Source organism: Myxine glutinosa, chromosome 6 (genome assembly GCF_964187855.1).
Source record: "Myxine glutinosa chromosome 6, kmMyxGlut1.1, whole genome shotgun sequence".
Lineage (NCBI taxonomy): Eukaryota > Metazoa > Chordata > Myxini > Myxiniformes > Myxinidae > Myxine > Myxine glutinosa.
In genome coordinates, this window is record NC_136266.1 from 157,801,355 (window position 1) to 157,825,214 (window position 23,860).

General features: G+C 47.5%; 2 protein-coding genes and 1 long non-coding RNA gene across 3 annotated transcripts in view; 2 read left to right on the forward strand and 1 right to left on the reverse strand.

The window, feature by feature from the left end:
• Positions 1–951, reverse strand: part of SSU72 (SSU72 homolog, RNA polymerase II CTD phosphatase) — a 54,751-nt gene extending 53,800 nt beyond the window's left edge. Inside the window, exon 1 of the mRNA XM_068103316.2 lies at positions 361–951. Coding sequence (XP_067959417.1) covers positions 361–440 — 80 coding nt within the window. The 5' untranslated portion in view covers positions 441–951. The remainder of the gene's footprint in view (positions 1–360) is intronic.
• The window catches only part of LOC144892686 (uncharacterized), a 451,569-nt gene that overhangs the window by 21,838 nt on the left and 405,871 nt on the right, over positions 1–23,860 (forward strand). The window lies entirely within an intron of this gene.
• Positions 22,084–23,860, forward strand: part of LOC137417423 (uncharacterized) — a 31,281-nt gene continuing 29,504 nt past the window's right edge. The window contains exon 1 of the long non-coding RNA XR_010982430.2: positions 22,084–22,284. This is a non-coding gene — a long non-coding RNA (uncharacterized LOC137417423). The remainder of the gene's footprint in view (positions 22,285–23,860) is intronic.

Sequence of the window (23,860 nt, forward strand, 5' to 3'; positions counted from 1 at the left end):
CACAACAACAGCACGTGAAGATTTAGTGACAGGTTCTCTGAGCCACATTTCATCTTCTTTAACGGACACACACACACACAAGCCACTGACACCAATCAGTTAGCTCAATTCAGGTAACGCCCATAAGCAGGTAAGGCTCAGTCTCACCTCTCGATGGAGTATTAGACTCCCCATGTGTACAATCGGTGGTCTCACATTGAGCATGACACTCACTGACCCCTCCCATCAACCTATGGTGACGTCGGTCGGATAGACAGATACAATCCCATTTCACTAATCGATATCGGTGCCTAATCACGGCTTATCCTTTGGAACACGACCGTGGAGGTGTCTGTCATCTTGATGCTTCGCGAGCCCTACCTGAGCAAGTTGTGCGCCTCCATACTGCGATTCTGATTGCTGGAGCAGATGACGGCGACATGGAGCTTGTGCTGGGGCATGACCTGGCTGAGAGCAGGTCAAGGTGCGAAGGGAAAGGGCTAGTTCAGGAATGGCAGAGTTATCATATAAAACATAAAGGACAGAATGTATCCTTGTGGGAGTGGAAGAGCCCGCTTGTTTCAGAACCCAATAATTGGCTCAAGCTTTGGAATAACTCGTGGGGAACGAGAGTGATGATTGATGGTCAGCGAAGAAAGGGTGTGGAGCGCAAGAAAGTAAACACAAGAACGGAAATGTTGGGGAGAAAGAGAAGCGAGAGAATGTCAGAACCGGTCGGGACAACTCAGGCCTCGTTACTGGCATCGGCTTCTCGCTTCGCAGCGGTCACATGTGCCTCTGTCTGACACATCTAGTGTACAACATAATACACTAACGCTACAAACCCCCTACTCGCGCCGAAAAGAAGCAGGAATTCGTGAAAATGCACTTGGTACGTGTTTCCCAAAACACGCAGGCCCTTTACACAAGATGCAGGCACCTACGAGGACAGACCGGGTGGAATCACTTCCGAGTTCCGTTCCGGTCTAACAGGGGTCCTTCAACGTGGTTGTTGTTGTAGTTTTTCAATAGATTTTACGTGAACAGCGTAGGGGCAACGACGAGTACCTGCCGGGCTAAGCGGAATACCCGCCGGACAATACCGGTAGCCCTGCTTGTTCCCATAAATGCTCGTGTACTGTATTTTAACGTCAGTGGGGATGAAATGCTTCGGGGAGAGGTTGAGTAACTTCCGGTTAGTGCACCCTTCGCGAGAAGTCACGTGATTGGATACGTTGACAACAAACCACAAAAGGGCACGTGTTTCAGCTTACTTCCGGTAGTCTCGCCCTGACCTATAAGGAAATTCAAACACGAGACAAACTTGTTTGAAATAAAAACAAGATTTTAAAACAGATCGATACGAATTATTCGTTTTCTGAAGTGATCCATTGTATCCCTTGACGAAGGTGACGCACCTACCCACGAGGTGTCGTTGAGAGTTGGTTCGTTGTCTCCATGACAACCACTCAACCGTCAGCTTCGAAGGATTGACACCTCAGGTTCTCGAGATCGAACACCTCGGAGTCTCACCATGAATAACCCATTCAACATTTCAACTTTAGTACTTTGCTCGGCCAAACTCTGCTGTGCACCTTCGGCTCCTCCGTCCTGCTCATAATCAATTTCACCCTAACGGTGGTGAATTGGTTCTACGGACCTGACGACGAAACCGCGTACGACGCCATCTGGCTTCCCATGTTCACCGAGGTGAGGGGAGGTGAGGGGAGGTGAGGAGAGGTGAGGAGATAGTCAGGTTCACTATGTTTTTCCGTTCAAAATTTTGGTAGATTAGCAAAACTATACATTTTTGGAATATTCAGAGCATGAGGAATCCAAAAATTCATGTTTACATTTGCGTAGACACCTTTGCGAAAATGACACTCAGGACAGTGATGAAGATCTGTAAAAGCATATTCCTGAACGGTATAGACCTCGTAGATCCTGTGTATAGGACTTATAGTTCAATCTGATACTACCTATAACTTCCTATAACAACCTATAACTTCAAAGGACTTGCAATATCATGTATTATGTAATACAGTTATATCACAAATATAAAGACAATGGTTTTCAATTACCTTTGTTTGTTGCTTTTCTATAATCCTGAGCACTATTTTGAGGCCTTTATTGGATTCCTTGACCCAGAAAACATAGGATTAGCATATTTAATTAAGTCTCTAGGTTGACTAGAAGCCGAGATCGCGCAAAATATGTATTTTATGGCGGCCATTTTCAAAATCCAAAATGGCGGCCATGCAGGTGTCTGTGCAAATGCCAACATTGATTTTCAGATTCTCCATGCTCTGAAGATTCCAAAAATGTACAGGTTTGCTAATCCCAAAATTTTGAAAGAAATTATATTTGTTAACATAGTGAACCTGACGATCTTCATCACTGACCTGAGTGTCATTTTCGCAAAGGTGTCTACGCAAATGTAAACATTAATTTTTGGATTCCTCATGCTCTGAATATTCCAAAAATGTATAGTTTTGCTAATCTACCAAAATTTTGAACGAAATTATATTTGTTAACATAGTGAACCTGACTAAGAGGTGAGGTGAGGTGAGGTGAGGAGAGATGAGGGGACGTGAGGTGAAGTGAGGAGATATGAGGAGAGGGGAGGTGAGGTGAGGAGAGATGAGGCGAGGGGAGGTGAGGTGAGGGGACGTGAGGTGAGATGAGGAGAGATGAGGCGAGGTGAGGGGAGGTGAGGTGAGGTGAGGAGATATGAGGAGAGGGGAGGTGAGGTGACGTGAGGTGAGGAGAGATGAGGTGAGGGGAGGTGAGGTGAGGTGAGGAGATAGGAGAGGGGAGGTGAGGTGAGGTGAGGAGAGATGAGGAGAGGGGAGGTGAGGTGAGGAGATATGAGAAGTGAGGTGAGGTGAGGTGAGGTGAGGAGAGATGAGGCGAGGTGAGGGGAGGGGAGGTCTGGCAGATGGGACGGCCGGCTCACAGCTCACTGCATTGTTTTCTCTTTTTCCAGTTGACCATGAAGTTCGCCTGGGCATTTTCTATCATGGCGAGAGCCCTGGACCGTATACCTGTTTTGAAGATCATTGCTGCATTTTTGATTGGGAAGTTTCCAGCCATGACTACAGGTGTTTTTGATAAGTAAGTTTTGATCGGTAAGTTTGATAGGCCCGATAAGGGCTAGTTTGACAAGGACCTTCCGCTTGCTTGTACGATACCCGGGGCGCGTATTTCATTGTAAATATAATTATTGTGTAAAATGCTGTCGTCCTCCCTTCCGCGTTCACGAAATAGACACATGAATCTACAGGGTCTCCATTGATTTATTTCGAGTCAGCACGATCAGTAAAACCGTTCGGCTTTATAAGTCTTATAAAGGAACGATTGTACAGGACAATTTATCATCCATTCTAAAGTTCTCTCCCACCGGGCATGACAAACCACTCTCGTCACCACTTTGGCTTGGTGTGACGGACAATTCCGGCGTGTCACCCGATCGACCTCGGACGTACCTAGCTAGGTAAAAGTGCGAATAGGCCCTCAGTCCGGCCTAGTGCGTCTGGACCGATTGGCCGCCGTAACATTGTTTATTCCATTTTCTCCATTGACCCCTCTCCTTTCCTGCAGGTGCCACCTCTGTGGTGTATGTGGTGTTTTTATGGACGGATGTCACAATGATGAGAGAACTTCCCATGTCACGCCTGAACCGTACCCGATGGAATTAATGTGCAATCCATGATTGTTTTACAGTACGTCACTGTTTATCAAATCATTTTCAATTTCAATTGTATTTCCTGTCTACCTGTTCTCAACTTGTTGTACAATATTGCCCTATTGTCGTTGACAGTACCTGCAATCCCTCTGTGGATGAACGCCGTACTTGAGGTTGGTGAAGTGGGGGCAGGGGGGGTGGGTTAGGACTTGGGGTTGGTGGGGTGAGGTGGGGGGGTGAGGTGTGGGGGGGGGGGGGGGGGTTCGACTTGTGGTTGGGAGGGAGAGGTTGAGAACTTGGGGTTTATATTTGAAGTCACACAATATCCTGACTTGGAGGAATATTGCCATCACGTTCATCAAAGCTGCATCGAAACCCTGGAATTCCCTCCTGAGTACCACATAGGCAAATCATCCCCATGTGGCCTGCAGTGGTTTAAACAGGACCATCAACATCTTCTCAGGACAACTTGGGAATGGCACCAGAGACTTCATATCAATTTTGACAAAAACTATTGTTCTGCCTCACCAAACAATTGTGAGATGACAATTGCTGCTGCCGTTGTTTTTGCTGTCATTATTATTATTATTATTATATTAAACCTGTTATTTGATTGCATTTATTGAGGGAGAAGGGTAATGCACCACAAATGTGAAAAGACTGATATACAAAGTTGAAGAAAAGTCAGGTCAGGTCAGGTATGGGAGGTTGTGCCGGAGCAGCGCGTCGCCGCATCCACTTTCCGACGGTACTCCAGGGGCCTCTGTCTGGCCATCACCCAGGCTGATGCCTGGCCCATCCCTATCTCCTTGAGATGCCGATCAACCTGCTGCAACCACGAGGCACGTGGCCAGCCCGTTGGCCTCCTCCACTCACGAGGCTCACTTGCTGAGAGTATCTGGTGAGCTGGATCAGCATCTGGAAAACGAGCCACATGTCCATACAGCCACAGCTGACGGTCACGGACCATACAGGTAACAAATCTCATCTGAGTCTCATCTGAGACAAAATTTGACAGAGGTAGTGTATGTGACAAGGAGGAAATGAGTAGATTTTGGTGAAGATTCAGATCCAGCCAGTATAATTTTTTTAAAGTGGAGGGAGAAGAGAGATCTCGCGAGATCTTGGAGACGGCGGCAGGGATTCTCAAAGCTCCACACGGTCTCCACGTTTTCAAAGTTAAGTCTGTTCACAATTGTATTTTGTCGAAACTGTATTTATCTTTCGGTGTGTGAAGTTATAGTGTGCACCTTGGAAGTTTCTCGGTGTTTATCTTTCATAAATTAATCGTCTGTTTGCCACGTCACGAGCAAGGCATTTGCCGCGTCGCGAGCGATTTGAAATCGAAGTTAAGTAATCGTTCCCATTTGTATTTTCGTTATAACTGTATTTATTTTATGGTGTGTGTACGTATATTGTGTCCCATGGAAGATTTTCGGTGCAAATCTTTCATACCTGTATTGAAAATCGTGTTAATTCGTGTCGTGTCTTGAGGCCTTGTACAGTGTACAACCTTGAGGCTTTGTTTTTCTCTCAGCGGTCCGTCGTTTGTGCTCCAATAACTTTTGTTCTCTGCTTTTCCCAGTCTTTTCACCCCATAGCCTACTTCCTTGTGTAAATCCCAACTCAAAAAAACCAAAAAAAAAACATTTCCTTCTCTGTTCTCATTCGTTTATTCATTCTTACTCGTTCGTTCGTTCTTCGACCACGTGTTTCTCCCCCATTTCCCCAGATAGTTTTCACTGTTATTAACCTTCAATGTTTACACTTTCCCCTCAAGTTATGTATTCCGTCATATATTATAACACCTTTTTCTTCTTCTTCTTTAAAAGGCTGCTTTCGACTTGCTCACCAAATCTATTCATCCCAAAAAAAAATTCCATCTCCTATAGTGCCTTTTTTCTACATTCCCTAAACTCTCCTGCACTCCATTCTCCATCCAGCCTCCTTAAACGTATTTTTAACTCGAAGGTCACAAGAAACTCATTTTGCAATAAATGTTCGTTTCCCATTAATCGTACACTTTCTAAAATCAAATTTCACCCCTCCCCTCCAAATCTTCTCCATAATCCCTCCCCTCCAAATCTTCCCCATCACCCCTCCCCTCCAAATCTTCCCCATCACCCATCCCTTTCAAATCTTCCCCCTTTCCCCTCCCCTCCTAATCCTCCCCATCACCCATCCCTTTCAAATCTCCCCCCTTTGCCCCCTCCCTCCTAAACTACCCCCTCACCCCTCCCCTCCAAGAATCCCCCTTGCCCCTCCCCTCCTAGACTCCTCCCTCACCCCTCCCCTCCAAATCTCCCCCATATCCCATCCCTTTCAAATCCCTCCCCTTGTCCCTTCCCTCCCAAACTCCCCCCTCGCCCCTCCCCTTCAAATATCCCCACCCTCATTTCTTCTCAATTTCCCCCCTCTCACTCCCCCTCCTCAAAGCGTCCTCCCCGCTTCTTCCCCCTTCCAACTCTCACCTCCATCTCCCCCAACCTTCTGCCTCGCTCTTCCCGCTCCTCAAATAACACCTCATTGTGCCTCACCCAATCACCATCAAACCTTTTGTCCGCCCCATCCTTCCCTTTCTCCGAGCTATTCTGAAATCTCTGACACACCTTCAACAGCTCTCCCTACCTCTTCCACCTCTTCCACATCTTACCCTACCCCTCCTCCCCCCTGTTCTGTATCCGATGCTCCCCCTTCCTCTTCATTAACGGTATGGACCTCAAACACCCGGGGCCTTCGTTCAAACTTAACTGATCTCTCCATACAGGTTGCTTCTGTCAAACCAGACGTGATCTGCTTAACAGAAACTTTCCTCCTTCATGATGTCTCTGATTCCTTAGTATCTCTCCTGGGTTACTCCCTCCTCCGGTATGATAGACCTGAGCCTCGTCCTGGAGGTGGGGTTGCTATCTTTATCAAAAACTCTCTGCCTCACTCGCCCTGCACTGCACTCTCTCCACCTCACCCCCAGGAATACCTCTGGCTACGGCTTCCCCTTCGCTCCCACCTCTTGTTCATATGTGTGTTGTACCGTCCACCAAACAGTGATGACTCCATCTACATCTCGCTGCCTGATAATATGGACCAACTTCTATCTACTCATCTCAACTCTCTCTTCCTCATATGTGGTGATTTCAACTGTCATCATGCCAGTTGGCTGGGTGTGGGTACCTCTCTCACCAGCCATGGCTCCTCAGCAAAGGACTTCTGCGACTCACTGGGACTGACACAATCTGTCAATTTCCCGACCCGGATCTCAGTCAATGGAGCATCTTCTCTTCTGGACTTGGTTATGACTAACTTCCCTGAAAATGTCTGCTGCTCTTCTTCTGCTCCAATCGGATCATCTGATCATGTCCTTGTTAAAGTGGACATCTCTCTGACCATACTCAGGGAGCCTGCTCAGCGTCGACGAGTCTGGCATTTCACTCAGGCCAACTGGCACGGTCTTCAAGCAGCCATCAATCATCTGGACTGGTCTACCATCTCTACTGCCTCTGACATCAACTCATCCTGGGAATTCTTCCAAAGTAAATTGCTCTCTCTCATGCACAGATTTATCCCATCTCGTCTTCAGTTGTCATACCCTTCCCTCCCATCCATGGTACACGGAATCTTGTGGTGAGGCTGTTGCCCAGAAACAACTTGCCTTAGTCTCCTGGAAAGCAAATCCAACGGAAGGAAATCTCATTTCCTTTCACAAAGCCCGAAACAAGTGTGTGTCCACCCTCAGGAGAGCCAGGAAACAATATCTCTCCGTTCTCAAGACCGAACTGTCTTATCTGTCTCCCTCTTCCAAATCCTGGTGGCGTCTGGTCAAATCCGTTTCTGGTGTTTGTTCCCCCTCCATCCCCTCCCTTACCTCAAACGGCTACACAGCTGACTCCGCATGTGAAAAAGCTGAATGCCTCAACTCTGTGTTTGCCTCTAAATCTTGTGTCCCAAACCCATCCCTCTCTGTACCCACCATACCCAGTCGTACCCAGCTGCTCCTGGACTCCGTGTCCTTTCCTCCTGACAAGGTGGAAAAGTTTCTGTCAACCCTCGACTCTGATTCTGCAACTGGACCCGACGGCATCAGCCCACGGGTCCTAAAATCCTGCTCTGCCGCTCTATCTCACCCTCTCTCTGTTCTCTTCACCCTCTCTTTTGCTCAAGGTCAACTGCCATCTGCTTGGAAATCAGCCAACATCACCGCTTTGCACAAAAAAGGTGCAAAAACAGATCCTAGCAACTACAGACCAATCAGCCTTCTCCCAATTATCAGCAAAGTCATGGAATCCATCATTGCTTCGGATATGAAATCTTTCCTCTTCTCCAATGGCTTGATCTCTGATCATCAATTTGGTTTCAGACCAGGTCACTCTACTCTGGACATGCTGCTTCTGCTGTCTCAACAATGGATGGAGGTCCTCAATGCCAAACAGGAAATTAGAGCTGTCTCCCTCGACATATCACGTGCCTTCGATACGGTCTGGCACCCCGCTCTGCTCACCAAACTCTCCTCCTTTGGTATCCATGGAAATCTCCACGCATGGCTGGCGGACTTCCTCTCTAGTCGTCGTCAACGTGTGGCCCTGAATGGGTTTCTCTCATCCCCTCTTCCTGTTCAGGCTGGAGTTCCCCAAGGCAGTGTTCTGGGCCCTGTGCTTTTTCTGGTCTTCATCAATGATCTCTCTGACTCTCTTGAAAATCCTCTCTATCTCTTTGCTGATGACTCCACTCTCTGCCGCTCCATGCCTCTTCCCTCAGATCGGCAGTCTGCAGCCTCCTCACTCTCTGAAGACTTGGACAAAATCACAGACTGGTCAAACAAGTGGAACATGTCTTTCAATCCTGACAAATCTCACACTCTTACTATGTCTCTCCGAAAAGATCGACTGGACAACCCTCCCATCTACTTTCTCAACAATCCTCTCCAAGAAGTTCTGTCGCTCAAGCCTTTGGGTCTCACTATCTGCCATGATCTTTCTTGGGAAAACCACATTTCCAAGCTGGCCTCCAAAGCCAGTCGCCGACTGGGCATCCTCTGTCGTGCGAAGTCCTTCCTCGGCACACCTGAGCTCCTCACCACATACAAGGCCACATACATGGACTTCCGCTTCCGGTCCGGTCTGGAGAGGACGCTGGCGTTACTTGTTCGCCGCTTCTCCGACTGGGCCATTGTACATAGTTTGCTTTTCTGGTGGTCGTGGCGGATTTTTGACCGTTGGGTCTGCCCTCTGCTCGGTCCCGGCTCTGCTCCTGGCTTCGCCTGCCCGGCTCCTCCACTGTTTCCTCAGGCCCGCTCCCGTTGTTTGTGGCCGTTGTTTGCGGCGGTGGCTGTTTGCCGCTGTGGTCTTGATTAGCGGCTGCAGTCGTTTGCCGCTGCGTTTGCCGCTGCGTTTTCCGCTTTGCCTCCTCGACCTTGGCCTCGTACTCGTCCCTTCGCTCCTGCCTGGCATGGCTCTGAGGTACTCCGCCGCAAGGCTTCTTCTGCTCAATACCCGCTCCACCCCATCATGCATCTCTGCCATCAAATCAAATGGACTCCTCCGACGACCCAGGTACATTCACCGTGGCTCCGGTCGTAAGTTTGTTTATTTGCAATCAGGTCACTCCATCCCCGTCCTCTGGTCGGCTCAGCGCACTCTCACTCTTCGTCCCAGCGCACCTGGTCACAGCAACCCACACGATCGCACCTCCTGCCTACGAACCCTGGCTAAATCACCTGAATTCATCCCTGCTGTTCAAAACAACATCAAGCTCACCCTGTTCAACACCCGGTCCCTCAACAACAAATGCCTCATCCTGAACGAATACATCCTGGATAACAAACTGGACTTTCTCTGTCTCACCGAAACCTGGCAACAACCTCTGGACTACTACACACTTAACCTCACCACACCCAATGGATATTCCTACGTCAATAAACCACGCTCGGAGGGCCGAGGTGGTGGAATTGCCGTTATCCACCGTCAAGACATCAAGACCAACCTCATCTCCATCTCATCTGCTCCATCATTTGAACACCTGGCTTTAAAACTCTCTGGTCACACGCAGTCAGTCATGGCTGTCGTCTACCGCCCTCCCAAACCACACCCATCATTCCTGTCTGACTTCTCCTACTTTCTGACCCAGCTATGTTCCCTCTCCCCCTCAATCCTCCTCCTTGGTGATTTCAATATCCACATGGACTCCACTGACTCCACAATAACCACTGACTTCACTGATTTACTCACCTGCTTTAACCTCACTCAACACGTCGACTTTCCTACCCATATCCGTGGTCACATTTTGGACCTTGTCTGCTCCACTGGATTAAGTTTGCACCATCTCTATGGCTCCGACCTCACCCTCTCTGACCACTTAGCCATCACTCTGACCATCAACATCCCCGCCCCAACACCAAGGCATTATCGCACAATCAACTTCCGTAAGCTAAACGCTCTTTCACCTACCTCATTCTCATCCACCCTCTCTGAAAAAATGTCCACTTCTCCCTTCATTGACCTCCACACCCCTTCCGACCTCACTGACTACTACAACCACACTCTCTCCTCCTGCCTTGACCAGCTTGCACCTGTAAAAACCAAAACAGTTTCTTTCACCCATTCTGCTCCCTGGTTTACCCCTGAACTCCACCTGATGAAAACTCGTGCTCGCCAACTTGAAAGACTCCGCAATAAAACGGGTCTCACAGTTCACTCCCAAGCCTACAAGGACCACATAAAACACTACAAAGATGCCCTCTCCCGCGCCCGCTCTGCCTACTACTCTCAAATTATCCACTCTGGCTCTGGAAACCCAAAAGCACTCTTCTCGACAATAAACAAACTCCTCCGCCCCCTGAACACCACCACCCAGTCATTCACAGTAGACAACTGCATCTCCTTCCTCTCTTTCTTCCAACGCAAAATTGACAACATCTACAACAGCTTGACCACCGCCGCACCCGCTCCCCCTCCAACCACCTGCCCCCCCTTGTCCTGCCATCCCCTGTCTCGGTTCTCCCCAATCTCCCCTACTGACCTCTCTGAACTCCTCATAGGAATGAAAACTGCCACCTGCACTCTTGACCCCATCCCCTCCAGCTTTGTCAAAGCCTCCCTCCCTGCTCTCTCTCCACTTATCATTGCAACAATAAACTCCTCCCTGTCTACAGGCATCGTCCCACCTTCCCTCAAAATTGCTGCTGTTACCCCCATTCTAAAAAAACCTGGTCTAAACCCTGACACCCTAAACAACTTCAGACCCATCTCCAACCTACCCTTTCTGTCAAAAGTTTTGGAACGCGCTGTAGCCACTCAACTCAAACATCATCTCTCTGCCAATAACCTGTATGAAACATTCCAATCCGGATTCCGCTCCAACCACAGTACTGAAACTGCTCTCCTCAAAATCACCAACGACCTTCTCCTCTCCTCTGACGCTGGCAACCTCAACATTCTCGTCCTCCTCGACCTCAGCGCTGCCTTTGACACCATCGATCACACTATCCTCCTCACCCGACTTGAATCCACCTTTAACGTTACCGGCACTGCCCTCTCTTGGATTAAATCATACCTCTCTGACAGATGCCAGTTCATCTCCATCAATAACTGCAAATCCCCCACTGCTCCCCTCCCCCAAGGTGTCCCCCAAGGTTCAGTTCTTGGCCCCCTCCTCTTCATCCTTTACCTGTCCCCGCTCGGTCACTTAATCCGCCGTCATGGTCTCCAATTCCACTGCTTCGCCGATGACATCCAGCTTTTCATCTCCACCAAGTCCGTCTCCACCGACACCCACTCTATCCTGACAAACTGCATCACTGAAATAAAATCCTGGCTTCAAATCAACTTCCTCAAGCTTAACTGTGATAAATCTGAAATAATCATCATTGGCCCAAAAACGCTCACAAAATCCACCCATAACTTTGCCCTCAACATCGACGGTATCCCAGTATCCACCTCCCCTCACATCCGGAATCTTGGCGTCATCTTTGACCAAACCCTTTCCTTCGACAAATACACTAAACAGATCACAAAGTCAGCCTTCTTTCACCTGAAAAACATTGCCCGTCTCCGCTCATCCCTCTCCTCCACGGCTGCAGAAACCCTCATCCACGCCTTCATCACCTCCCGTCTGGACTACTGCAATAGCCTCCTCTATGGTTCACCCTCAAAAATCACCAATAAACTCCAATACATTCAGAACTCCGCTGCCCGTCTACTCACCCATTACCGGACCCGTGACCACATCACCCCCGTCCTTTACAAGCTTCACTGGCTCCCCATCCCCCAGAGAATCCAGTACAAAATCCTCCTCTTGACATACAAAGCCCTCCATAACCTGGCCCCATCCTACCTGGCTGACCTCCTCTCCAGACACACTCCCACCCGCAACCTCCGCTCTGCTGGTACCAACCTCCTGACCCCCTCCATCCGGACCAAATTCAGATCCTGGGGGGACAGGGCCTTCTCCATCGCTGCTCCCACCCTCTGGAACTCACTACCTCACACCATCAGAGACTCCTCCTCACTCACCACATTCAAAACATCACTAAAGACCCACCTATTCAACACTGCATTCAACATTCAACCCACAGCATTTAACCCCTGACTATCTCTTCTCCTTCTCCCTCCTTTTGCTTTAAATATTTCCCTATTGATTCTTGTCTTTTTGCAATTGTTGTTTTCATGTATTGTTATGCATTATGTTTGCCACTCTGTCAAAGCGCCTTTGGGCTTCTGGAAAAGCGCTATACAAAATAAATGAATTATTATTATTATTATTAAGGCTTTCATCCGCAGCTCAATGGAATACTGTTCTCCCCTATGGGCTGGTGCTCCTGCCTCACAACTAGCTCGGCTTCACGCTGTTGAAACCAAAGCTTTCAGAATTATTGGAATCTCCCGCGATGAAGCTATCTCTGAGGGCCTTTCACTCACTCACCGCAGGCAGGTAGGTGGTCTTTCTGTCTTCTACCGACTCCTCTCCGGCCTTGCACCCCCAGCTCTCTCTGTGCTCTGTCCCCCAAATATTCCTACAGGTCGCACAAGATCTGCCAGCAACCCTCTGATGGTTAAACTGCCGAAATCTCGGCTCTCTGCTCACCTTCACTCTTTCATTCCTCTTTTCTCCCACCCCTGGAACAAACTCCCTCACTCCCTTCAATCCCACTCCTCCCTCCAGGTCTTTAAAACAGCTGTTCACCACCATCTCTTATCTTCCCCCATCCAAAACCTTGATCTTTTCTACCCCCGCTAATTCACCCCAGATCCACCTTGTTTGAAATTCCAACTTCTTTCCTGGAAGTCGTGGCAGTGTCCATATGTTTTATACCTCTCCCACCCCCCCCCCTTCCCATGCCCCCCCTCCCCCCAAGCCCTCGCCCGTTCTCAGATCTCTCGATGTCTCCACGTCTCTCGGTCCCTGCTCTCAAATGTTGTGTTTGTGTCCTTCCCCCTCTCTCCCCATCTTGTCTACCGCTCCCGATGTTATATGTTTCATGTGTCGGTTTGTCTTTCTGTGTGATTAATGTTCGCTCTTTCACGAGCCTCGATCTTGTATACGAAAAAAAAAAAAAAAAAAAAAAAAAAAGAAAGAAGTGATTCTTCACCATTGGGAGATAGGGCAAAAAATGATATATAGCACGATATCTCAAAAAGTTGTGGATAGATATGGACGAAACTTGGTGGAGATGTTGTCTGTGCGACAAGGACTAATCGATTCAATTTTGGTGAAGATCTGAATATGGATTCGGATATGAGCATTATTTAATTTTTTAAGTGATTCTTCACCATTGAGTGCTAGGGCTAAAACCGATACATAGCAGGAAATCTCAAAAAGTTATGGACGGATTCGGACGAAACTTGGTGGATCTGTCCGTCCATCCGTCTGTCCGTGATAGGTTTTCGTAATCGTGATAACTTGCGAACGGCTGAAGGGATTCAAGTCAAACTTGGTGCAGGTATGTAAAATAAGGTAAAGACGAACTGATTTGATTTTAAGGTCAAGAGGTCAAAAGTTCAAGAGTTCCATGTTAAGTAAAAATTGTTACCCGGCCAACATGTGAACCAGTGATGGGAATTTAACAAACTTGGTATTAGTATATATGATGCAAATATGAACTGATTGGATTACTGCATCAAGAGGTCAAAGGTCAGAGGTCAAGTTCGGGAAAAATGTAATAACTTTAGAACAGCTGAAGGGATTTAAATCAATCGCTTCCTGGGGGCCCTTCAAGAAGCGAAATATTCTTCCCACTCGTCATATGGACGGATTCGGACGAAATCCATCAAAAGAGGATATTACATTTAAACCCGTATGTTTGTCTGTCTGCACAGAACAATTTTGATTTTCTCTGCATTCGTTAATACGAATAAGAGGAAAATTTCATGACACGTGCAACATCACCTGTACAATTTTGTAAAATCACAATCATGTCATTGATCACATGGTATAGGCACCATAATTGTGTCAACACAACAATCTTGAAATCACTGAAAAACATCCTGGCAAGGGTCCACAATCCCTGATTGCTGTTTCCTTAGCTCCTTACAATGGTGATATTACCTACATAACATATCAATATTGATTTATAATAAAACAATAAAATTGAGATATGATATCTCATGGGCAAGGGGCAATGCCATCTCATGCCATGCCTGATGGTTCAGAGAAAACTAACGTTTACCTCCCGGACATATTTCCACCCCAGGCAAGACCTACCTCATTCAGGTCAACAAAACCCCCCAAAAACCCTGTATAACGCTGATCTGGACCACACCCTACCATCTACATTGTTCACAAACCACCCACCAGACTTTTTGGTGGGCTGGGGGGGGGGGGTGGGGGGGGGAGGGGGGGAATGGAAAAAGATGAATGATGAAAGGGATAAATTACATCAAACACCAATCCATGTTGAACAAGGGAGGAATTCATGGTTTCTTTCTTGATCATGGTTTCGTGGGTCATATCTGACATATCTTTCAATTTTGCCCGGCTATTACATCACAGAATTCGACATCTGCAGCCACTGAAGGCAACTTATCCTTCATTCGTGAGACAGTCAGCCAAAATTGATCAGACAGATATGAGACAGTTCATTGGGAAAAAAATGTCTCAATTTTAATTGTACCCAAACCTCTTGACAATTAAAATTCTGTAAAAACCATCTCAAAATGTTTTGCCAACAAAATCATAACCAATTCAAAAGTATTGACAATTTTGATCCAATCATACTCAAATTATTTTGAAATGTATAGTTATCCTGCAATTTTAACTCTATTGCTTGTAATTCACAACTGATCCTATAGGGCTTGAAAGCTCTTGTTGTAAGAAGCTCTTCTCTAAGCTCTTCTTTATGCCATTGCAATCATCTTAACACCGGAAAGCCTCGTGGTACCATTCGTACCCTTTAATCATACTAATCATTATGAATCATAATCATAATCATCCATTTAAAACAACAAACATTTCCTGTATAAGCATTATACATTTGTCATTACATCCACGTGACAAAATCATTGTATATATAGATCAACCCTTCTTTCATGAGCTGTAACCGTGAGAAAAAAAAATAAAAAAAATTTGAAATTTGAAAGATTTGAAAAAAAATTAAAAAAACAAGGAGAGGGGAAAAAATGACTGGAAAACAGGAGAGAAAGAGTGGAAATGAGACTGAAAGGGAGAAAGATGAAGATAAGGAAAAGGAAAATGAAAAAAATGAGATATGGACATAGTAAGAGGCTTCAATAAGGGTTTGAGGGGAGGGGGAGAGAGAGGCAGAGTGGGGGAGGAAGGAAGGGGGAGGGAGGAGGGGGGGGGGGAGAAAGAGAGACAGGTAAAGAGAAGAGGTGATAGAACAGAGAAACAAAAAAATGGAAGGGGAGAGAAAACAAGGTGTGAAGGGATAGGAAAAGGGAAGAGGAGGGGCAGAACGAAGGAGGAGAAGGAAGGGAGAAGAAGGGGAGGAGAAAGGGAGGAGGGGAGGACAGAAAGGGACACAGGCAGAGAAAGACAGGTAACAGGTACAACAAGGCAGGTAAGACAGGCAACACAGGTAGAGGAGAGGGGGTTGAGGCAGGGAAAGAGGGAGGAGTGAGGCAAGGGAGGAAAGGGGATGGGGTGGAGGAGGAGGGGTGGGGCAAGGGAGGAGTAAGGGGATGGAGCGTGGGGAATACGATCGTCCACTGTCGAGCAAGCCGTGCTTTTGCGATACGCACGCACAGGTGTGTAAATAATGAGCAGATTTGCGTGCTGACTTCACAGCATGTCCCCAATTCAGACAACCTCCCTCCAACGTGAAATTTAATGACGTCAGACGCACACACTCCTGCCTTGTGAATTGGTAAATAATCGAACTATCCACCGAATGCCATAAAATATCATTTTAACAGGGTGCCGCATCAAGGAGTACACCCCCCATATGAGCCTCAACCAGATGGAGTCGACCCGCAACAAACACTCATCACCGAAGGAGGTGTGATAGGGGGAGGGGAAGTAGAATGATGATGGGCTTTAATATTATATTATTACAATTGGAGAGGAGCGAGGGGTTGGAGAGGAGAGATGGGTTACATATTGTTACGGTTTTCACGCGACCCTCCTGCCCTTACCAAGGGGAGATTAAGCCCCTTGTTATTTTTGGGTCATCGCAACCGAGAGACTTGAATCGCCCCTCCTGGGCAGACGCAGGGTAGGGTTCCGGGACAATTCTCGCACGTACCTAAGTATCTACGCCGCTGCAGAAGCGGGGATCAAGCCTCGCATGAACCATGCGTAATTTGAGTACGTCCAAGCGGATGGCGTACCACGTGGTCCGTGCAGTTATCTGGTATTGGAACCCGATTCGAGCGGTTTTATTCGTACCACGCTTAGTCAATAGATGGAAATGACGGAACGGTCGAATAGAAGAAAGAACACAGGTTTAATAACTATTATTTACACAAGGATTGGTAGAAGCAGAAAGGACACAGGGCAGAACGTAAACAGTCTTAGCCTGATCCCAGACACGGGCCCGTTCACACTCACAGGGGGAAATGAAGAAAGGAAATGTTCAGGCGCTAAACGCGCCGGCTTGGTCGTCCAGGAACAGCTTCGCCCGGCGTGGCCCTCCCCGGTCACAGCACGTTCCTCGATGAAGGCAAGCAGGTGGCGGGAGGGATCCTTGTAGCGCGTCTCTCGAACAAAGGCAGAGCAGGCAGGCGGGAAAATATACACGTTTCTCGCACAGCTCGGTGGTTCCTCACAGCGCTATTAATCAGCGGCGCGCTTTCACTCGCGTAACTCAATAGAGAGGATCCGCCTCAAGCTCAACCAAGCAATTAACTTGTTCAAATGCCTCTTCCTTCAAAACTCGTTTGGCTTCTTTCAGCACACCTCTCCTCAGAACTTGTTCACTTGTCAAGCGCCTCTCCCATAACTTGTTCAAGCACCTCTCTCCTCAGAACTGAGGTGGGGGCTTTTCACAAAGGGTTATATTGCCCCGCCCTTAGTCCGCATCGAATGTTCCAAACCACGCCTTTGCCACAGTCGTAAGCCACTCTCCTTGAGCCCTGATTGGCGGCTCGTGCTTACCGTCACTCCTTCCCCGCATTCCTTCACCCTTGATCGACGTGTCCAGGCCTACCTCGTGGCATTTCGCGCCAAAGCCAAAGTATCGAGGCGGCATAAAGCATTGGAGGGAAACCTAACTCTCATTTTTCTACTCAACGCAAAACTAACACAGGAAAAGGACTATGCTTACATTTACAATTTACTATGAAATAACTGAACTATCGCGAGGCTATGTGTTGTAGTGTGACTAAACTATACACAACAACACAACATGCATTTTAAGGCCATTTTCTTTGCTAGAGCGGGGGTTAGCCTACATGTGACTTAGCCTACATGTTAGCCTACATGGTTAGTGTGACTAAACTATGAGGGGGAAAATTAACCTTTATTGCAAAAACACAAAACCGCAACACTACCCCTCTCCCTCGTCAGACTCGTCCCCGAGTCGAATCCAACAACTGGAACGACCGGTTTTGAGAATGACATGCAAAATTACTTTTACTTTTACATGTGACATCTAGGTGTGGTTCCCCCTAACATTTACTCTAACACACTAATCCATACAAATCTACCTGGTCCAAACTAATCACTACCTACCCCCTACAAACGTAACACAGCCCCCCCCCCCTACCTAGAACCGTAGACCCCCAAGGTTCATTGCAGGCACTACCATCCCAGTCTTTCCACTTACCGACTCACACTTAATGAGCCTATGAAATAAATCAGGAGGGCTGTGGGAAGTGAGCCGTAGCTACTTACCTATTCTCCTTAACGTTCTACCCCCTTGAGCAAAAATTCACATATGTACAAAACTCGTAGTCCGCGCTCCTAACTCCTGGGGCAGGAAGACAAAAACTACACGCAAAAACCTATCTTAACCACAAAACTTAACCAAACTTGCAAAATTTCAGTGAAAACATTTGTACAACCCCTTCCTACAGACCACATCCCCCGATGGATGCCACAATATACCCAACGTTACCTGCGGGGCCATCCCAATGCACCCCAAATTTCCATGGGCCCTGTCCTGGTGCTACAGGTGAGTGACATGGCTCGGTGGATTTCATGCTCATTCACTCATACAAACCCATAACCACTCCTACACCTTCCAAAAATCATCAAAACACAAAATCATCATGGCCTGTAGTTCACCCCCCTGCAAGACTATGGCATAGACGTCATAACACATGTGTGTGCGTTTCCACTAGGCAGCGGGGAGGCACCGTACAAGCAAGGTAGTGGAGGTTTTCAGGCTGCAGTGTCCGCTGTCCAAAACAAGTCGCCAGACTTACGGCTTCTTCACCCTCCCCCCCCCTTAACTCTTGGCCCCCTGACAGCCAAACAGCTCCTTATGCTGTCGTCCCGCCGGGGAGGTCTCCACACCAGGCTTCGTCGCCTCAGGCTTCCACACAGCCTCATGGGTCGCCAAAGGCTTCCATGCCACAGGGCGCCCAAACAGACACCCCCCCCCCCCCCCCTGCTGACAGGCTCACAATTTCCAGACACCACTGGCTGCCAGGGGCAATTACCGCAGAGGTGGCCGCAGTCACTGCTCCTCCAGAGCTTCTTCCATACCTGCGGACACACACACCTTCCCCACCCACAAAATCCACAAAAACATTTCCTCCCCTGCTGCCATTCAATTCTCAACCACATATTTCCATAGAAGATGTCACAAAAAGATGCTGCCATGGCCTGCTTACATGTGACGTTCCCATTCACATTTTTATTTTCCAAACACATCACAATAATCACAATTTCCATCTCCACCCTCACGACCACATGAAAACACCATAACCTCTACACTTAAACAAACGCCACCCACAAGACACTTTTGTGGCACACATACCAATCCCCTCACTGGCCATGCCATCACTCTCACCCACCACCTATTCCAAATTATCATGTCCCAATTTCCATAAGCAAGTACTGAAGCCTGGGACAGTACACATCAAGTCCTTGCCTCAAGTTCCGGCAGTTGCAGGTTGGTCGGGTCCAAGAGTGTCATTCACCACACCTAGTTTCCCCCGCACCCTTCCAATCCACCCAGGAGCCTCCCGACATAGGTAGGGGCTCAATCTATCCCCGTGGACTATCTGTGAAAGGGCATGCGGGCCCATCTGAATTTTAAAAACCACATCAGTCACCTGCCGAAACACCACCCCGGGGCCCTTCCATGGCAAGGTGAGTTTTGGGCACACATCCTTCCTCCTCCAGGGCCAGTTGAGCCAAATAAGGTCTCCGGGAAGGAAACGAGGTGAGTGTGCCCAAGCGTCATACCGCAATTTAATATGTGAGGAAGCCAGGTCAATTTGCTTCCTTGCAAACTCGTGAGCCTTTTCCATGCTCTTTGTCAAATTGTTAGCATAACTTTCTACAGATGGTCCACCCGGTTCCTCTGGTGACTGTCCCTTCAACAAATCTGTGGGGACTCGCATCTTCCTACCGAACATCAACAAGGCGGGGGTGCACCGAGTGGTCGCATGCTGTGTGGTCCAGTATGCCATCAGTACAAAGGGGAGGTGCTCGTCCCAATCCTGCTGGTGCTCGGATGTAAAGAGGACCAATTGGGTTAAAAGGGTCTGGTTAAACCGCTCCACCATCACATCCGATTGAGGCCTAAGAGGGGTCGACCTGGTCTTATTAATTTGGAGGAGCTCGCACACCGACCGCAGGAGTGTGGATTCAAAGTTCCGGCCCTGGTCAGTGTGCAGCTCCCTGGATACACCAAACCGGGAGAAGAATCCTTCAACTAGAACTTGAGCGACCAGCCGGGCTTCCTGGTTGGGCAATGGGTAGGCTTCTGGCCACTTGGGAAAGTAGTCCATTGCCACCATAATCTACCGGTTCCCCCTGCGGGTGGCTGGCAGGGGCCCCACCACATCTACTGCCACCCGCTCAAGCCGCGCTCCCACGTTGGACACCTGAAGCGGGGCCTTGCGCGCACGTGGAGGTCCCTTCTTACCGTGGCAGGGGCCGCAGGATCTCACCCAATTTTGAATGTCTGTGCCCAAATCCACCCAGTAGAACCTCTGCTGCAATTTGGACAAGGTTTTGGCCACGCCCAAATGTCCCATCATCATATTCCCATGTACGTGCCCCATAACCACTTCCTTTCATTTATCCGGTACAATTATCAACCAGGAAGCTATATTGCCCGTTGGTGTTACCCACTTCTTGTACAAATGGCCATCCTTCAAATCCAACATCTGCCATTGTGCCCAGTGGGCCTTTACCTGGGCCCCGTGTGGAGCAATTTCCTTCCAAGGTCTTTTGTCCTCCAGCCAATGAAAAAGGGGCCCCAAAACAGGATCCTCCCTTTGACTCTCTCACCAATTCACATCACCCAATTCAGGTGGGGGTTGTGGCAAAGTTTGTCTGGTCACTCTCGCTGCATATAGGCATGCATCAATTTGGTCCTGCCCAATTGGATCCTTGGCTTCTTGTCTATCGCAAAATTTGTACTGTGCCTCCCAACTGGGGCGCCGAGAGAGAGCGTCTGCATTGGCATGTGCTTTGCCGGGCCGATGTTGCACAGTGAAATTATACTGCTGCAGCCTCTCAAGCCACCTTGCAATTTGTCCCTCCATCTCTTTGAACTGAAGAAGCCATTGCAAGGAGGCATGATCCACTCGGATCACAAACTCCCTGCCATAAAGGTAAGGGTGAAAGTGTCCAGCTGCAGCCAGTAGGGCGAATAGTTATTTGCAGGTAACGCAATAATTTCGCTCGGGCCTCGAAAGTGCCCGACTGTAATATGCAATAACCCTCTCGACTCCCTGTTGCATTTGTGACAACACAGCTCCCAATCCCTCCTGGCTGGCATCCGTGTCCAGGATGTAATTGCCATCATCCGTCGGGTATGCCAAAACTGGGGCCTCCACCAGACGTTGTTTTAAGTGATTGAATGCCTCGATGCAGCTCTCCGACCATATAAATCGGGCTCCTTTCTTCGTCAATTTGTGCAAGGGTCTTGCAATTTTTGCAAAAGTTGCCACAAATCTCCTGTAGTAAGAGCAGAGGCCCAAAAATCCTCTACCCTCCCTTACATTTTTGGGGGCGGGCCACTCTTTTACTGATTTTACCTTTCCAGGGTCAGTGGCCACGCTGCTCTTGTTAATGACGTGACCCAGGTAAGTCACCCTGCTCCTAAAAATTTCGCACTTGCACGGGTTCAGTTTCAACCCGGCACCCCTTAACCTCTCAACAAATACCTCCGACAAATTTTTGGCAGCCTGTTCAAATGTGGGAGCGTAGACCAATACATCATCCAAATAGACAAGGCAAGTCTGCCATGGTAAGCCAATTAAAACACGTTCCATCAGACGCTCAAAATGTCACACACGTCCATGCCCGTGGGATTCCCACGGGTGACCCCACTAGTCTTACTATAATTCACCAAATGTCTGTCCGTCCGTCTGCTCCCAGGTACCGCAAAAACAGCTGAACCGATCACAACAAAATTTTGAGTGGGTAATCCTGGGACCTCCTGGAGTAAAATAGGCTATATTGTTTTTCCAATTTTTTCCCAATTTTCCAGTTTTTCCAAACACGATGGAATAACATTTACCGATATGAACAGTGATGTGGCTTTTATTAAAATTCTACAAATACTGTTTAGATTTTGATGATTTGCATGTGATATGATTTAACGGATGTTTATATCAATCGTTTAAAATAAAAAAAACCTTCAACTTCTGATATTTTGCCTTTTCATTTGGGCCCCCCAATTGAAGCCCCGCCCGCCCATAGGGCGGGTACCGGTGCTTGTATGATTAATACACTTTTTTGAATGGTTCCCAAAACAACTCGAAACGTTCCCGCCTTTTTCCATTTCGTCATTTATGGCTCCGCCCCTTCCTTAACAATTTTGCTCGACTCGTCCCGTCTCCCATCGATCGAGTCGTCACTCGCTCTGCGATGGAGCTGTTATTTGAGGTTGTTGTGGTCGCCTCTTCCGTCGGAGCTTTCCGTGTGTTCAGATACCTTTTGGGATCGCTTCCCATCCCGGAATCGGCGGAGCGCAACCGCTGGAAATGGAGGAACAGTTGCACGTCTCTCCTGCACAGCCTGAGCACTGGATTCGGAACCTTGTTTGGGTGAGAAAACTTGCGAGTCAAACGACTGTTTTTCCATCCTTTTGCTTTAAGTTTAACCGAGCTGTAAACAACGTGCTCTGAATAAGTGTACCTGTTGGATTCTTACCTTTAACCCCATTTGCTGTTTAACTCGTTTTGACAATTATTGGACGAATTTTGTTCCCAAACCAAACTCGGTGGTGTGATGTTTAGACAGTCCGCTCTGAGTCTGGGAGGTTGGGGCTGCGCATTTAAACGTTCAGGTGACCTGCTTGCTCAACATTAAAAAAAACAAAAAAACAGAGCGCGGACAAACTTGGGAATACGTGGACACACTTTGATGAGACCAGTCGCCTATACCTGCATTGAAGGTCCTTGTCCTTGTAAGAGGAGATTGTTATCTTTAGGATTGTAGAGTTACTGCATATTCAGGTTTTTGCTATAAATTTCGAGCTGCTAACATATCAAACTTTCTCACGAAGAGCTTGTGGCATCACAAAAATTACGAGTGCACCTCCCATAAGGGTGTTGGTCGGAACTGAACTGACACACGACAACATGGTTATGGGGCACTGTCATAAATAAATAAATAACCAGTTCAGAAATGTTTTTTAAATTATATTTTAAAGTAACATTAAATTCTGTTTATTACTTGCAAAATCGAAGATTTTTCAAGTATATTGGTCGGTTGTGTTTGTGACTGTCTGTCTGTCTGTTTGTTTGTCACCGGCCTACAGGTCACAATTTTCAACCGATCTTCACCAAACTTCACCAAGTTGTAGAGTTCGTCAAAAGCAAGAAGCATATTGTTTTTGGGGTCAATAGGTCAAAAGGTCAACATAGGCCAAAGGTCACCAAATTTGCTAAACTTCTAAAATCCTCAATTTTCATCCGATTGACTTGAAATTTGAAGACCACTTGCATATCTGGTCACTGAATTCAACCATCCAGCATTTTTGAGGTCAACATAGGCCAAATGGTCAACATAGGCCAAATTTCTAAAATCCTCAATTATTATCCAATTGACTTGAAATTTGAAGAGGACTTGCATATCTGGTCACTGAATTCAACCACAAATTATATTTTAGGTGAACATAGGCCAAAAGGTCAACATAGGCCAAAAGGTCAACATGGGCCAAATTTCTAAAATCCTCAATTTTCATCCAATTGACTTGAAATTTGAAGAGGGCTTGCATATCTGGTCACTGAATTCAACCGCCAAGTATATTTGAGGTCAACATAGGCCAAAAGGTCAACATGGACCACATTTCTAAAATCCTCAATTTTCATCTGATTGACTTGAAATTTGAAGAGGACTTGCATATCTGGTCACTGAATTCAACCACAAATTATATTTTAGGTGAACATAGGCCAAAAGGTCAACATAGGCCAAAAGGTCAACATGGGCCAAATTTCTAAAATCCTCATTTTTCATCTGAAAAATCGTCACTTTTCATCCTGTTGACCCGAGCTTTGATCAAGATTGTAAATTTAAATCTTCATGAAATGGACAATTTGCTGTATCAATGGAAAACTTTTGGGGGGGGGGGGGAGGGTGGGGGAGGGCGGATTTTGCAAGTATCGTGCTACGCATGAC